This window comes from Alosa sapidissima, chromosome 1 (assembly GCF_018492685.1).
Source record: "Alosa sapidissima isolate fAloSap1 chromosome 1, fAloSap1.pri, whole genome shotgun sequence".
NCBI classification, from domain to species: Eukaryota; Metazoa; Chordata; class Actinopteri; order Clupeiformes; family Clupeidae; genus Alosa; species Alosa sapidissima.
The window spans coordinates 32,248,962-32,266,132 of NC_055957.1; the positions used below are offsets into that span (position 1 = coordinate 32,248,962).

Genomic DNA, 17,171 nt, shown 5'->3' on the forward strand with positions numbered 1-17,171 from the left:
TGAATGTTTATCTCGGTGCTGATGCTAGAGGTGCCTGTGTACATGACTCATTTCTGTGAAGTGATGAAGACAATAGGAAGTATTTTGGGCCGTGGGGAGGTTTGTACTTAATCTGAAGATGTGAGTTATGTGATGTGTACCAGATGGACAGCAGTCATTGACGTTTAGCAGATGCCTTTTGCCCTCGTATTAGGTCTTGATATTAGATTGAGCTTATCTCGCTGGCTGCAGCTGTTGCGGTCTCAGCAGGATCGTCCAGATTGATGCAGCCCTACCTCTCTCCATCTCTCGTTCTCCGCCACAGCTCGTTCGATGAGTACAGCTCTGAGCTCAAGTCTGGACGCCTGGAGTGGAGCCCGGTGCACAAGTCTGAGAAGTTCTGGCGAGAGAACGCTGTGCGTCTCAATGAGAAGAACTACGAGCTCCTCAAGTAAGGTTCCAAAAGATCCCCACACCTCTAAAGAATGGAAGGCCAGTTCTAATAAAATGAATGACTTTTTTTGTCCTATAAAATAACTAAACAAGATCTGATATGTTATTTTTTCCTTTTTTTTAGGGGGGGGGGGCATGTTTAGTGTTTAATTGGTGTAATGGATATGGCTTCTCCTGTTTGAGTAAACACTGTCTTGATGGGATAATGTCTGAATGGCACTCATTTCCATAAAGTTCAATCTCCTGATCCCACCTTTTGATCTACCGACCCTGTTTCCTCCATGAGTAGCCCGTCCCCAATCAGTGCCCAGCCCCATGCCTCCTGCCATCGTTCATTTAAGATTTCTCTGCACTCTCATTCTGCGACCTCCTTGTTCAGTTGATTTTATTCCATGTGTGAATCAGGAAAGGCTCTTAAACTCCTGATTCCTCATCACATCCATTTCAGGCGTTTTGGAGATATGCGGGCCTGCGTTTCATCTAGTGAGCCACTGCCACTCAGTACAGCCGTTTGCTCTCCTTCTGCTGTGGAAGAGATCATCCGGTGGCTGGTCATGGCATCTCAGTGGAGACGTCTTTCTCTAGAATTTGATCTCGGGTGGGCTCAGCCATTTCAGATATTCCCAAATAATGCCATAATAATACGCTGTGATGGCTTATGCAAGATGATTGCCCATTTGTTTAGCAGAGCTCTTCTTACTTCACTTATCCTCTGGTGCATTCATCAGTATCATAGGCTACACTGTGCCTGCCTTTGTCAGAGCAGGGCATGAGATATTGGATCAATGTCAAACACATCAGACAATCAAATTGTTCTATTTCTATGAGGCAGGCATATGCCTATTGGGAATGCCATCAGCCAAAATTTCAGAGCACGTCCAATGATCCACTATGATAATCAGTAGTGTTAATGCAATTGTCTAAACCATGCTAAAGAAAATCAGGTGAGGTGGATGTATTAGTGGCCAGCACAGCGGATAGCCTACAGGACTTGGAGATAAGATGACACCTAAGATGTTCTGTGGTCCATCTCTGGCATTTTGACAGTAATGTGCTGTGTTGTTAAAAGTGCACATGGTACCAGCATCTCTTCTACAATCTTTACCGAGTTTGCTGTCTATGGGGAAGTTCAAGACATTTGAATTGATCTTGTATGAAGCCCAAATATGAAGTCCTAGCGAAATCTAACTTCACTTTTCATTCCCTGGTCCTTGAAACTGATCCCAAATAACAGTAACACCCAGGGCTTTCCTAGAAATAGGCCTCTGAAGTTCGACTACAAAAAAGCTACCATCTTTGCCCATATATTAAAGGAGATTTGGTATCTTGCGAGTTTTCCTATGGGTAAATAACATGGGGATTTTAAATGATCACACCTGTTAAACTCTCGTGGGGACGAAGAAATCTAAAATGCAGACATTTGCTCTACACACTTTTGCCCTCTGCCGTCGAGTGAGTACTGTGATCTTCAGTATGTTAAGACATCAAACTTTAATTTTTGCTACCCCAGAGCTAACTTGCCATGCAACTTGCCATAGGTAGTTCGCTTCAATTAACACCCGGATCTCCTTATATGGGCAAAGCTTTGGTTCCTTTTTGTAGGGGAACTTCAGAGGTCTATTAGAAGAGGAATTTCGTCCAGTATTGTCCTCTTCATAGTAGTATTCTCTGTCACATCCTCTGCTCACTCACTCTTTCTCTCCCTCTCTCTCTCTCTCTTTCTCTCCCTCTCCCTCTCCCTCTCTCTCTCTCTCAGGATTCTTACTAGGTTGTTGGAGGTGTCTGATGACCCACAGGTGATAGCAGTGGCTGCTCATGATGTAGGAGAATATGTGCGACACTATCCAAGAGGCAAACGGTAAGGGTCCACTCCAGCCTCCACCACTCAAGTCTTGCTTTTCCCACAGATAGAATCCATGCTCCTACTAGACAAAGATGCACTCAGCAACCGAGCCTGCATAAAGGGCATTTTTTAACAGACAGAGCTGGTTCTTCAACTGTTTCTATTCTGAATTGTTTAAATCTTGGTGCTATCTAGTGAAGCATCCTGTTTTTCAACCAGTTTTGAATGAAACTAAGGATGCACCATCACCAGAGTCTGTTGTGTGCATAACTGAACTGTAGAATAACATGACTCTAGTTCACTGGGAAAAAAACAACTATTATTTGATGCCAGCTCTGTGAACCAGAATGGAGTCAGTTCTCTGGCAGTATTTGTCCTCAGTGCTTTCATGCATGCCTTGGTCTCATAATGTGTCTGTCATCGGAAAAAACACTCTACACCACACATAATCAGATCAAATGTCTATTCACTAAAATGAAGGTGCTGTATGTACATATGCAATTGAGCACTTTTCTCAAATCAGTGTCCATCAGCCTGGTCTACCCAGTGACTCCAGCACTAAGAATGACACAGAATTGTACAATGCAAACAAATGGGTCAAGAAGATATGGATAGGCACATGTTTCCAACCCTTTAAATATCACTATCACTATCTAGACTTAAAATACTGAAAAAGTTGTATAACTTAAAATCACTGCTCTACCAGTTCCCTTGGCAGCAGGGGCGTAGATTTGCGTGGGGACCGAAGGACGTGTCCACACCAATGTCAAATTACGACTGAAATGTCCCCACCAATATTAAGGTTGAAATGGGGGAAAAAAGCGCTCACATGCGCTACACAAAGAGTTAAATAATTTCTCACTTCAGTGCTGCGGATCATCTCGTACAGATCTTGTAATGTGCAGTAGCCTATAAGGGTAAATCGCGTTGATTTGAAGTTACCTATAATAACTACCAGTGAGCCGCAGTCTCCTGCGCAGCATGCAGCGCTTCAGCTTTACTTCACTACAAGCATGAAGTGCGTCCAAATGCACCCATTCTTCTCTGTTGAACTCCTCGAGAAGTAGGCTACTCATCACACATGTCACATGAAAGAGCCTTTTCTCAGCTTTTAAACGGTGCTAGCTAGCCACTGTTTGCTCTGAAAACAGTTTGCGAGAAAAATAACTTCAAGAGATTTAATAATTATTCTCTGCGCCCATCTCCACATCCATTTGTCTCGGTGGAATATCGTAGGCCTACACACTCTTCACACAACACATGACAAACCATATATCAGAATAAACAGCAGACCTTACCGAACACAAAGGTTTAATGCATTCCCGTGTATAGTTAGCTGTTCCAGAGTAATCCGGTTTTGAAATAAATTATAGCAAAATTCAACATGGTCTTTCGGCTGCATTTCTTAAAACTGGGCTGTGCTTACATCGCCTAGACATATGTAAATATTAGAATCAGAGAATATACAGGCAGCTCACGGTTAAGAGTTTGTCAATGTAGCCTTAATGATTTCTTTTCACAAAATGCTAAGCATGCATGTATTTAAGTTTCTTAAAACTGAGCTGTGCTTAAATGGACATGATTTCATAACAGGCCAAATAGAAAATAAATGTTAAATATAGCCTACATATCTGTAGCCTACATATTAAAATCCGATTATGTAGGCTACACAGTGTATTTAGATCAAGTTGGACAGTAGCACATTTTAATCATGGATAGTGGCTGGTGAAAGAGTTGAGTTTTTTTTGTTTGTTTTGTTTTTCGGGGGGGGGGGTTAGTGGGTAGTGTCCCCACCAAACCTACGCCCTTGCTTGGCAGCCTCTCACTAGTCATGCAGTGTTTGATGTTGAGTCAGTGATCGTGTATGCCTTCCATTCTTATGGGAAATAAGAGAGAGAGAGAGCAATGAAAGCCAATCCTGTTTGTGATAACCTCACACCATCTCAAGTTGGTGATTTCATATATTGCTGCTGTCGAGGCCTCTGTTTTGCTGTGAGGACCCTTAATCCCCAATCTAACTCAGGAGAGAAAGATGACAAGTCACCACCACCCCACACTACCGAGATTGCAGGGTTCTTCAGTGCCTTGGAACGCCTCCGTGGTCACAGGGCCAACTGCTATCAGCTGGGGAGCCAGTGGTGAGAATGACTGACACAGCCCCCTAACCCTGTTATTGAGCCTCTTCAGAGCAATTTGCCCGCATGGATCTTGTTGCAGATGAGGTGGAAATTGCTATAATTTTATCAGGAGGAGCCATGGGGCAGTGTGGTCAGGGCAACCTTGTGGTCGTTATCCGCCTGTCTTCCTTCTGCCGTCCCCTTGACCACAGCTGGTTTTATCTGCTCTACATGCTGACCGCTGCCCTTTTGCCGTTTTATGCTTTGCTTTTAATGTAAAGCACATTGAATTACCCCTGTGTCTGTAATGGGCTATATAAATACACTTGCCTTGCGTTGCCTTTAATGCAAGGGGTGCTATGGGGAGATATCTTGCTGCAGGAAGATGAGAATGTGAGCGGCAGAACAGACATTGACACATAAAGACTTCAGTTGTCTTATCTGAGGTGGTGAAATAGGTTGAAATGCCGCCAAATAATTCTTAGGTGGTGAAATTAGAACTTAATTGATAAAACACTCGTCAGATTTATAAAAGCATAGAAGGCTTCTTTTGTGTCATTCTTGGGTGGTGACATCTGAACTGGCTTTCTTACCAGGCTCTTTTTTAGAATTATCTGAAAAGGATGACAAGTCTCCTTTCATAAACAGGCCCTTTTTATAACTGCCTTCAACAAAGGCATGGGTATTTAATTCAATTGACCCAATTAACCCTTAGGGCAGCCGTGGCCCACTGGTTAGCACTCTGGACTTGTAACCGGAGGGTTGCCGGTTCGAGCCCCGACCAGTGGGCCGCGGCTGAAGTGCCCTTGAGCAAGGCACCTAACCCCTCACTGCTCCCCGAGCGCCGCCGATGTAGCAGGCAGCTCACTGCGCCGGGATTAGTGTGTGCTTCACCTCACTGTGTGTTCACTGTGTGCTGTTTGTGTTTCACTAATTCACCGATTGGGTTAAATGCAGAGAACCTCACGGGATCAAAAAAGTATATATACTTATATACTTAAAGTAAAATTCAGTAAATAACAATTAAGGCTAAAAGGTATGAACAGGTCTACTATTCCAATCCTAAAGATGTGCCAGGTAGTGGATTTAGACCTATGCATGCTTAGCTAGTCTATCATTAAATATTATTAAATATGAATTATTGGGGGCCAAGCAGCGAAGCTGCGAAGGCACCTATTGTGTTTCTATGTTTTCTTACTATTATTAAGTGTGCTTGCAAAGCAGCACACTTATTGTTCTTCTTAAGTTTTATTTTTCCCGTCTCCCTAATTTTTTGTCAGCTCTAGCGCCTAGGCCCTTTGAGACACCGTTCCAACTTTAAAACGTCCAGTCAGTACCGGTGTAAGTTGCTCGCGAAGATGACGTCAGGTGGGCGTGTCGTTCGTCCGCCATATTGGATTGAACAGAAAGCGAAACTAAATTTTCACAGGTCACAAATTTGGTCCGAACGCCACAAAACTTGACGTACATTATCCTTGGACCAAGCCTCATAAAAGTTACCGGAAGGATTTTTGATTTTCGAAAGCGTTTGCCCGTCACAAACAAAATCGGCGGCGAAGCTCCGAAACAGGAAGTCGTCCATATCTCAGGAACACTGTCACATATCGATACCAAATTTTGTATTTGAACTCGGGACTCCAATGTGAGGGTGCATAAGCTAAAAAAAAAAGAAAACATTCCAAAAGTTTCCAGCGTTTGGCAAACCACCCACCCGTATTTGGTAACTATCACCTTCAACTAGAGATGCATCTAGTATCTACTATCACCTTCAACTAGAGATGGTTAAATGGCAGATCATTCACGAGAGGATTTTGAGATGCACAGATTCCCAAATGAACGCATATGCACAGATTTTGTTAGAGTGGTGAAATACATTCACACCGTTGACATTATATTGAGGAAAAAGTATAGCCAACCAAGCTCAAGTAGCTCAGTGTAGCCAGGCGGACCTTACGTAGGCCTAAATTAGGACTTTAAAAAATATTGGCGCAAATTATCGGCCAGAATTCTGTTATCGGACCGATAATAATATTTTCATTTTTTCACTTATCTGCTAATAATACATCGGCCGCTGATATATCGTGCATCCCTACCTTCCACATTTGCAGTTGTACTGGTACATCTATCACAATGCCTTCCAAGTATGCACAATGTCTCTGGGCAGCCACAATGTCTCCGGGCAACCTTGCCCAATCATGAAATCCTTGCTCTGCCATGGGATAGTATGGACTTACGAACTGAAATGGTAAGAAGAACATTAGCTATTTATTGCTGACGTAGTACAGTTATTTTCACATTGACGGTATTCAAATTAAATTTTTCATTATTGTTAAATATCATGATGGAAGAGTATTATTAAAAATGTTACAAGTATGCAAATGCATATGTTTACGGGCATTTAGGTTTTACTGTGTTGTTTTGTTGTAAAGACATGCTAGGCATTCTGGGCCGTAATGAACAGTGGTCGGCAGCACTCCATAGGCTACGTATTAGCTGGCTAGTTATGTCATAGGGAGGAGATGTTGCTGTAACATTATGGGATTTATGTTGCTTAGCGTAATGCCATGGTCATTTGATATGAGATGCTTGTACTCGTAACTTCGTCACTCGTAACTTTAGGACTCCTATTTTTTTTACTAAGAGTAATTCAGGAAGCATTTTACCCCTAAAAGTAGCGCCTGAGTCTGTGACCGCTTAAGCGAGGACTCCTAATAAGACCGATTCACAAACAATGTTTTGTGGTGGCATTTCACGTCACGATGTTTTGAAATGCGTCTAACAATCACGAGGGAACAATTTTGCATTGTAGGCATAACTAAGGGATGCAGTAACACCACCAACAACAACCAAAACTAGCCTACTCATTGTTTACATGTACATTAAATGTAACGTTTCATTGTGAATCAAATTAAAAGATTCTCCTCTTTGCAAACGTTGGCATAGGCATATGGTGACAGATTAATTTAATAATGTTGCTGCGTGAATCACGGTAAGCGCGAATGAAGTGGCCACTTCTTAATGGGACTCACTGTATGAAAGTAGGCTAAGTAAAATAGAGATGTTTAAAACAAGATAAAGTTAGGATATGCCCGCTTGACAACGGCAGAGATAACTGGCCTTTGGCCATAGCAACCATCCATTTAGAACGACTGGCCTTCATAGCAACCAAGGATCTTAGCTGTGATTCATGTAGCTACAGTATGCATTCAATGTGATGCAAAGTATAGAAAGGTGATGAAATATACAGAGACAGGTCAAGAAATATAGTGCAATGTAGACAGTAGTATACAGTTGATTTACAGAAGGTGGTTTAGAGTAATATGAATTAAATATAAATATGTGCAGTGTATTAGCAGTTATCTCATACAATAAGTAGAATAATGTATGTAGATGTAGTAGTAACATTATAATAGTAGAAATAATAATATAGATATATGCAGTGTATTAACAGAATATTAAACCAGAATAAATATGGATATTCAATATGAGAAATATATAACATATGTACATAACATACAGCTATGTGCAGTGTGGAAACAGTGTCATTGTAGTGCAGAAACAAAATTATAAGAGTAGTAAGAATAAGTCTATGTGCAGGATGAATAGTATAAAGATCAGTAGAATAACTATGTATAAATGTAATCACAGTAGGCCTATGTACATTTGTAAATAGAAAACTATGGGTGAGAGGGATAAATTCATTTTATTTAATCGTAAAAGTAAATTGCATTCAATTAAATTGCAATTAAAAATCTTTCCAGTAGGTTTTAATGTCACGCAAAAAGTACAACCAAAGCTGAGCTTGATCAACTAGAACGTCTAAAGAACCAGAACTTGAGTGTAGTTTTTTGCTGGGTCCCAGGCCATGTTGGTCTGAGGGGAAATGAGAAAGCGGACAGTGCTGCTAAGCAAGCCCTCAATGAAGAAGTCACAGAATGTCAAATCCCTGCCCCAGACCTTAAACCTATACTGAACTCTTACATCTCAGATAAGTGGCAATCTGGGATTAATGTACCAACAACAAGCAAGGAATGTGAATTTTGGCATTTTTTAATGATCCACTGGGTCGTTATGGGCCAAACAAAATACGGTGTTGCTAAAATTACTCTTATTGTGGCTATTAGAGACATGCGTTCATGAGTATCCAGCTACATTCAATGAGTTAAGTAAAATACATTCACACACACAAATAAAACATCACTGTTGTGGACATTCCTTTATTCTGAGATACATCAATAGGCTCTCAAAACAATCCCAAACAGACATAAGGTCTTTATAGAGCAAATCCATATAGATTATTTGTCAAATAAACCAGTAAAACAGAATTAGGGGATGGAACATTTACACTCGGCTCATATTTTTTAAATAAATCAGTGAAAAAGTATCCTGACAAACAAGCAGCATTTTAATGCCTTAGTGATATTTCATAATTTCAAATTTTTCTCTAGATTACCTGATAGCCCAGTTTGAGAGGTGCAAGACGTGTGACATTATTTATTTTTGCAGCCAATCACTGCTGTTGTTTTATTTTATTGATTTGATTTTAGTCATAGAAGCTAAATTCGAAGGCAGGCCACAGGTAAAATCCAACGAACCGCATTCACCCCGCAAGGCAATAGTTGAATAGAGCTTTTGAGGTATTGCCACTGCCCCAACACTGAAAGGCACTGTTAGAATGCTTGGATCAAGCCAGGTTCAGCATAGCGTATGTCACTGTCTGCTCACGTTGGTGACCGGACCAGGGCAAGCACACTTTCGCAGTTCCCGCCGGAAATGCAGTCTAGTTATTATTACGCTTCCGTCATTGAAGTCAATGGCAGCCCATAGAACCGTCTGGTGAAAAGTTGTGAAATTTGGCACACTGATTGGGGACAGTCTCATGATTAATTTCACCAAGTTTCATACCGGCACCTTGAGCGCTCTAGCGCCACCAATAGGCCAAAGTTGGACGTTCGTTCACGCACGTAACTTTTGACCCATTGAACCCGATTGTCAAAAATTAGGTATTGTTAGAGTCCTTGGACCAAGCCGAGTTCAACGCACCCTATGACGTCAATTTCCGCTATGATGGATTTTCCGCCATTTTGGATTTCATCAAAAATACTAAAACGTTTTCACAGGTCACATAGTTTGACCGATTTTCACGAAACTTAGTACATATGATCTTCAGACCAAGCCGCACAAAGGTTATTTCTTTTTTGTCTTCAGAACTAAAACCGTTCTCCCGTAGCAGCCAATCGAAATTTGTGGCAAAGCTGCCAAACAGGAAGTGAGCTCATATCTCCGCAACCATTTCATGTATCATAACCAAACTTAGTACATGGACTCAGGACACCATCATGAGGATATTCAAAAACTTTGGTGACCTTTCACCTCTAGGGGGCGCTGCAATTAGGAAAAATGTGTTTTGGCCTGTAGCTGCTGTTGTGTTTGGAATTAAAATGTACTAGTGGGGTCTGTTAATACTGTTGGAGGTCTATAGGCTGACCCAAGCCAAATTCTAATCCAATCCTATAATTGATTAGGCCGCCATATTGGATTTAATCAAAAACACCTAAACGTTTTCACAGGTCACAAAGTTTGTCCGATTTTCACGAAACTTGATGCAGATGATCTTTAGACCAAGCCTCATAAAAGTTATCCCTTTTCGTCTTCAAATCTAAAACCGTTCGCCCAAAACAGCCAATTAAAATTGTTGGCAAAGCCACCAAACAGGAAGTGAAGTTATATCTCAGCAAGGTTTTCCCAATAAGGAGGAGGCTCAAGAAATTTGGTTAATTTTGACCACTGTGTGGCGATATAATCACAGGAAGTAGGCTCATATCTCAGCAATGCTTACACATATTGAAACCAAACTTGGTACACGGACTTGAGACCCCATCCTGAAGACGCACAATACATTAGGAGTCTTTTGACCACTAGGGGGCGCTATAATCACAGGAAGTGGGTCATATCTCAGCAATGCTTTCACATATAGAAACCAAACTTGGTATATGGACTTGGGATCCCATCCTGTGGACACACAATACATTTGGTGACCTTCGACCACTAGGGGGCGCTAGAGATACAGGAAATTAGCTCATATCTCAGCAACGCCTTTACTTATTGAAACCAAACTTGGTATATGGACTCGGGACCCGATCCTGAGAACACACAATACATTTGGTGTACTTTGACCACTAGGGGCGCTATAATTAGGAAGACTTTAATCCAATCTAACACAACACAGTCAAGTCCAGTCCAGTCCAATCCAATCCAATCCAATCCCAACTCCTGCTTAACTGCTTGGCCCCCTCATTGCTGCTTGCAGCTATATTTACATTTACATTTACATTCATTTATCCAAAGCGATGGAATAATATTTAGGCTATTAACATTTAAGCATTTTAAGATTTTAACTTAAATTATAACCACATGTAGAAAAGGCATAGACAATCAACTAAAGATGAAGAAATGTTATGTAGCACATGCCTCTAGGCCAAGCTAAGCCTGTCAATGTTACAAAATTGAACCATCGACATATGTACCATTTTTCACAACGCCAGATGGATCAAGTGTGTTTGGATTAGAACAGGAAAATGTCAGACAGGATGTCTGAATTTAAAACACGGCGGATCCTCCTGGGCTTTTCAACTCAACCGCTGGGGTGGAGACGCTGATAACGACCCCAACAACCCTCAAAGTCCCTTTTCATCACATAGCTTAGCATCGCCAGCCTGTCTCGTTTGCACACTCTCAATTACCCCCTGCTTCTCATCTCAAAGGAGCGCACAGACAAGGTCATCTTGGCTATAAGGCCAGGTTCACCCTGTACTTCTCTCTCTCTCTCTGTCTCTTTCTCACACACAAACTCTCTGTCTCTTCTCTCTCTCTCCTTCCCCTCCTCAGAGTGATCGAGCAGCTTGGCGGAAAGCAGCTGGTGATGAACCACATGCACCACGAGGACCAGCTCGTCCGCTACAACGCCCTGCTGGCAGTGCAGAAGCTCATGGTGCACAACTGGTAAGGAGGAGTCATCTTGGCACTTGTGGAGGGACCGGTCCGTGTCTCACCTGGTCCAGAGCAGTGAGCCTGGTGTGAATCCCGGAGATCTACGACCTGGCTAAGCTTGGTTGTAAAGGAATGCATGTGTCATGGCAGTCCTCATGCAACTACTTATGGTTATGGTTATAGGATTTTCCATTCAATCAAATATAATAACATTCACCAATATCTTCCTAAGAATTTTCTTAACTGTGTTCTTAAGAAGGTCCTACGAAAACTCTTAGGCAGATTCACAAAGGTGTTCTTAAACTTCAGAATCATTCGCAGTTTTGTCCTTTTCATGCTGAATCCCATTTCTTCTTAAGTTGACAGGGCGTGCCATTTGTTCTTAATTAGCATAGGTAAACGCCCTGTGAATCCCCATAAAAGGGCATGATACTGCAGGGCCGTGTGCACACAAATTGAGGCTGAGGCACCAGTAAATGAACAGTAAATGAGTCGTTATATTTAGCAGCTAGTATAAAAAGTGAAAAAGTGTTATTTGTTGTGTTAATTATTTATTCTAAAATACATTAATGCTTTGTAAAATAGTGGAATTTATATTCATTTTTTAAAAAAGAATTATAATATTTGTATTCAAAAATATCCTAAATGATAAAATACAGTATATAGTTGTCATTTAAATTCTATTATATTTTACACCTGCAGATATGATGAAAATGCAATAACCAGTCAGTTCTCAAATGTGCGTAAGAGTGCTCTTGAGTGTTCGTAGATTCTGTTCTTACTTAAGAACAAGACAACATTGGTGAATACCATAATCTTCGTAAAAACTTCCTAAGTGGGTTTTAAGAACAAATTTCTTAGTAAGAACGGTTGGTGAATGAGGCCCAATAATAATAGCATGGTAAGACTACATTAAGGAGAATATCAATAATAAACAACAATGTGAAATTAATCAACAACCTAATAAAAAATAAACAATACTTTAATATACAAACCATAAGAAACGCTTAATAAACTAAGTGCATGTTCACCAGATATGTCTTTAGACCCCTCGTGAAAGACCCAAAACTATCACAGGAATGGAGCACTACTTGTCCTGGCTTTGTCTGAAGTTGAAAATAGCCAGCGAACATTGCAGAACTAGAGTCTCCAATGGTTAATTGTCCTCAGCTGCTGTTTGTCAGACTATGAAGGCTAATCACCCAGTTTAATGTGAAGCTGCACTCACTGGTTACTCTTCACACTAATCCTGTGGAGCAGATCCAGACGGTACTGAATAGCGCTACCGTAGGTTTGGCTAGCGTAATGAAAAATCACTCTGAATGTTTTGAAAAGCATAATTAGACACTATTAAGCCTTCAACCCCTGAGATGTCATTGATGCATTGTAGGTATATTTAGTATTGCAAGTGTGACAAGGCAATTCACCTTGTTATCTGATGTTAACATAGAAGGTATGCAACTTTGGTGTGTCAAAAACACATGATCCGTTGCTATTTTACAAGCCCATTTACATCCCTGTAATTAGATTGGGGAATAAAATCACCCATTTTCGCAGATATCTAGCACCCTTCATGTTTATCTGAATAAGAATAATTGAGCTCAACACTGATTGGCTGCCTTGTAGCCAATGACCGCTCACAACAGGCTCCAGCAACTTCTAGCTGAATCTCCTACTCAAAGTGGTAAAGTAACGTGTGGAGAGGTGGATGGTTTTCCTCATTTAAAAGTCTGAGATTAGCATACAAAGGACGAAACAGCTGTGTTTCAGGTTTATGGTAGCTTTGTGGCCATTTGCCAAACTCTTGTTCAAGTTTTTGGTTTTCCATTCTGTGTCGCCTTTAATGATAACACATCAACAGTGAGGCCAATGCTCATCACTCAGTGGTGCTAAAAATGCTGAAGACTAGTACATTTTTACACACTCTCTCTCTGCACTGGCTTTGATCTTTTAAGTCATTGTACATTTCTGAAGACCTTTATTGTTTTGTATTTTCATATTTACTTGGCCTCCTTTCTGATGAGCTCTGTAGAACTTACATTGTAGTAAATGGATCTCTGCTGTACTGTTGATTGAGTCTCTTCTGCATTGGACTAATGTCTGGAACACTGCCAGCCTGGTGGCTTTGTGCTGCCAGTGTTGAACCAGACTGTTTATTCAGATATGCTTGTTTCTCATTTTATCATGCTACGCCTTTTCCCTCTGCTCTAAGTGCAAGATAATTTGTTGGGAAAAATTCTGTGTTCAGCGAAGCATTTCCAAAGCCTTTGTTCAGGTGTATTGATCTAAGATAAGAGCACAAAATAGACAATGGGTTTTGAGAGGGCAGCGGAGTAATACAGAGGGTAAGGGATGAGACTGTATCATATATGATTCATTAAATAAAAGAATGAGCTTAGCCCTTCATAGCGGGAGGAGCAGAGAGAGCAACTATGCTCACTTGTGTGTGTGTGTGTGTGTGTGTGAGAACATATGCCTTTGCTGGCTCGGTTAGAGATTATAACACCAGCTCTGTCTGTGGTGTCTAAACAGTGTAATGCTGTTTGCATTCAGGCATTTTTTTATTTGGTGCTCTCTGTACTCTACACATACGAGCTGCATTTGGATTTAGTGCTATTCAGATATCATAAAGAGCCCTATTTCCCTCGAGAAACGATAGTTTGAGCCATTAAGAGCACCGTATTGTGGGGCTATCTGCCTGAATGAAATCACTGATTTAGGATGGAAGATTATGAAAAGTGAGACTATCAATGGATTTGGAGAAAGTCGCTCCAGATTTTATGGGTCGTGACATGAGAACAGCATGCTGGGTGCATATTTCTCCCTCATTCAGACTAATGGTGCAGAGAGAGCGTCTCCATTTTAGTCCAGCAGGAGTGGAATCTGAAGTGTCTGTTGATGGCGCCAACGTGATAAGACCATTGTGCAGCCCAAGGATTTTGACATGGAGTGAAGCAGTGCATGGCGAGAGGCTCATGCTGAGACACTTCTGGGTTGTCACACTTATCTGTTGTTGACCAAACAACATCATAGGCCCCTATTTGAATGATGGGCAATGTGCACAAGTCTTGAGTCTAACTAACGATAACTTAACTAGATGTACTGCAGAGCGGTACAAAATATGACCGCCGCCCAGTCCAGCACATTTTTTCCACAAAAATAAATCACGCTGAAAGGCCTATATGATTCTAACTGTCTTATGCATTATCCACACTCAAATCTCACTGGTATCTGCTAGACAACAAGTACCAAAACATGATTAGTTCATAGATTTCACATGTAAAATTCTTTTTATACAACCCCACCCCCATCTTGCCTGTTCATAATTCTGAGAAATTCTTGAATTGTGTGCATGTGTGCGTGTACACGTTTATGTTTATGTGTGTGGGTGTGTGCGTGTGCTTGTGTTTGTGTGTTTGCCTGCGTATGTGTGTTTGTGCATGTGCATGCATGCGTACATATGTCTACTGTGTGAGTATGTGTCATACGTATGATTACTGTGAATGTATGTGTGTGCGTGTGTATCAGTTTATGCACATGTGTGCACATGGAATTGGTTAACATGACCCCTGGAGGAAAACATACGGAAAAAATTGGTCATCCTAGGCCCTACGGTTCTCAAGATATTCACAGAAAACTCTGTCTGCCCTACCCTCCTTTCGGGGGGTCCAGTACAGCGGGGGGGGCTACAGATCAAAACAAAAAACGATGGTTCCATGCTATCTATGTGGGGTTACATGCCCACCAAGTTTCGTGTACCCCGGTCTTTCAGTGTCCCGGGAATCCTTGTTGGTGTACGTCACTAAATGTACACATAAATTATTTTATTGTAAGGCCCCCCATGAACGAAAGTCCACGAAACTTGGCATGCATTCGGAGGGTGTCATAATGATCCTACACTTTCAATTTCGTGCAGTTTTGACCATGTCAGCCAGAGATATTGTGATGAAAACACCTAATTTTTTGCTTTTTAATTTTTAACTAGGTGGCGCTATACATGAAATAAGTGGTAATGGGATGGGTTGACATGCCCCCTTAAGTCCAACATACAAAAAAAGGTGGACCTCCTAGGCCCTACGGTTCTCGAGATATTCACAGAAAACTGTCTCCGGCCACCTACAGGCCAGTTGGTGTATAGTAACATAAATTAATTTATTGTGTGGCCCCCCGTTAACGGAATTCCCCGAAACTTGGCGTGCATTCAGAGGGTGTCATAATGATCCTACACTTCCAATTTCGTGCAGTTTTGACTATGTTAGGTCACAGATACCTGTGATTACAACACTTCATTTTTACTTTTTTGTGTTTAACTAGGTGGCGCTATACATGAAATGAGTGGTTATGGAATGGGTTGACATGGCCCCTTAAGATCAACATACAAAAAAAAATGGTCCTCCTAAACCTTACGGTTCTCGAGATATTCACAGAAAACTGTGTCTGCCCTACCCTCCTTTCGGGGGGTGCAGTCCAGCAGGGGGGCTACAGATCAAAACGAAAAACGATGGTTCCATGCTATCCATATGGGGTTACATGCCCACCAAGTTTCGTCTACCCCGGTCTTTCAGTGTCCCGGGAATCCTTGACGGAAATTTGGACATGCGAAAAAGAAAGAAAAAAAAAAATCTGACTAAACCTATATGACCGCCGCTTCGCTGCGCGGCGGTCATAATAAGTAGTGAAAATCAATTCCCAACCTCCCAACGCCTTTTATTAACGATTGTTCAAAAATGTAGTAAGTATAAGCTCCCCACTTCCATGCAACGCCATAGGTTTTTATTCAATCCAAACGGTCAATTTCCCCTAAAAAGGGGCAGGTGTGTGCAGCACATCCAAATTTACCAGTTGTGGCGTTTGTACGTATAGATGCCTATAGTTAGAGAGGGTTGAAGTGGAGTAATTAAGGATCTTTGCTATAGTGGAGCTTAGCTGCTGTCATGGCAACGGTTTTGTTGTGGCAAGCCAGGGGATTTTTTTTTATAGGTGAAGAGAAGACACAGCTGATGAGTCTACTGCACAAATCACTCCCTGTGATTAGTAGGACGTAACAGCACACTGCAGGCAGAAAGTTAAGGCCACAGAATGCTAGGTCAGATGAGCAGCTTTTCTGTTCTTGTTTCCTTTAGAAGAGTGATATGTATGAATAAATTAAGTGATGAACTTGTGGAAATCCGATTGCCCTAGATTATGCACAAGAAAACATGTTCACTTTCAGTACCAGTTTTACCTAAATCTCTTTAGCTGGTGTCTATGAAGCGTTTGTTTTGTGTTTCAGAAAGATGTACTGAGTAATTGGAGATGACATTGAGGGGTTTTCCATATATACAGCTCTAGAAACAATTGAGAGACCACTGCACATTTTTCTGATGTCATCCTACGATTGCTGAGGGACATTTGAATGAGTTGATGGTTGAAATTCAAATTTGCAGTTTTGTATTGATTTTGAATATGACCGTCAATTAACTCGAATGTCACTCAGCAACGGTAGGATGATATCAGAAAAATGTGCAGTGGTCTCTTCATTTTTTCCAGAGCTGTATATATATTTCTCAATTTTTTTAATGCCACAGCTTCTTACAAGGGGTGATATGTTTGCAGAAGGGGGGGTTGTGGTTGTGTCAGCTACGACTTGTGGGTTGGGGGTTGTGGTTGTGTCAGCTACGACTTCCGCTAATAAATGTGTTGCCCAGAAGAAGAATCCAGAGCTGGAGAGGTGCTGGTGTGGGTGTTGACGCCTCACCTGATTGCACATTTGTGCTATTTTAAAATGGCCTGTGTGTTTGATCCTGTCA

General features: G+C 41.4%; 1 protein-coding gene across 3 annotated transcripts in view; it reads left to right on the forward strand.

Annotated features, from left to right (window-relative positions):
- The window catches only part of atp6v1h (ATPase H+ transporting V1 subunit H), a 43,056-nt gene that overhangs the window by 24,379 nt on the left and 1,506 nt on the right, over window positions 1-17,171 (forward strand). For all 3 annotated transcript variants that reach the window (XM_042086920.1, XM_042086940.1, XM_042086932.1), the window contains 3 exons: window positions 305-430; window positions 2,189-2,290; window positions 11,281-11,394. In XM_042086920.1, the coding sequence (XP_041942854.1) occupies window positions 305-430; window positions 2,189-2,290; window positions 11,281-11,394 (342 nt within the window). The remainder of the gene's footprint in view (window positions 1-304; window positions 431-2,188; window positions 2,291-11,280; window positions 11,395-17,171) is intronic.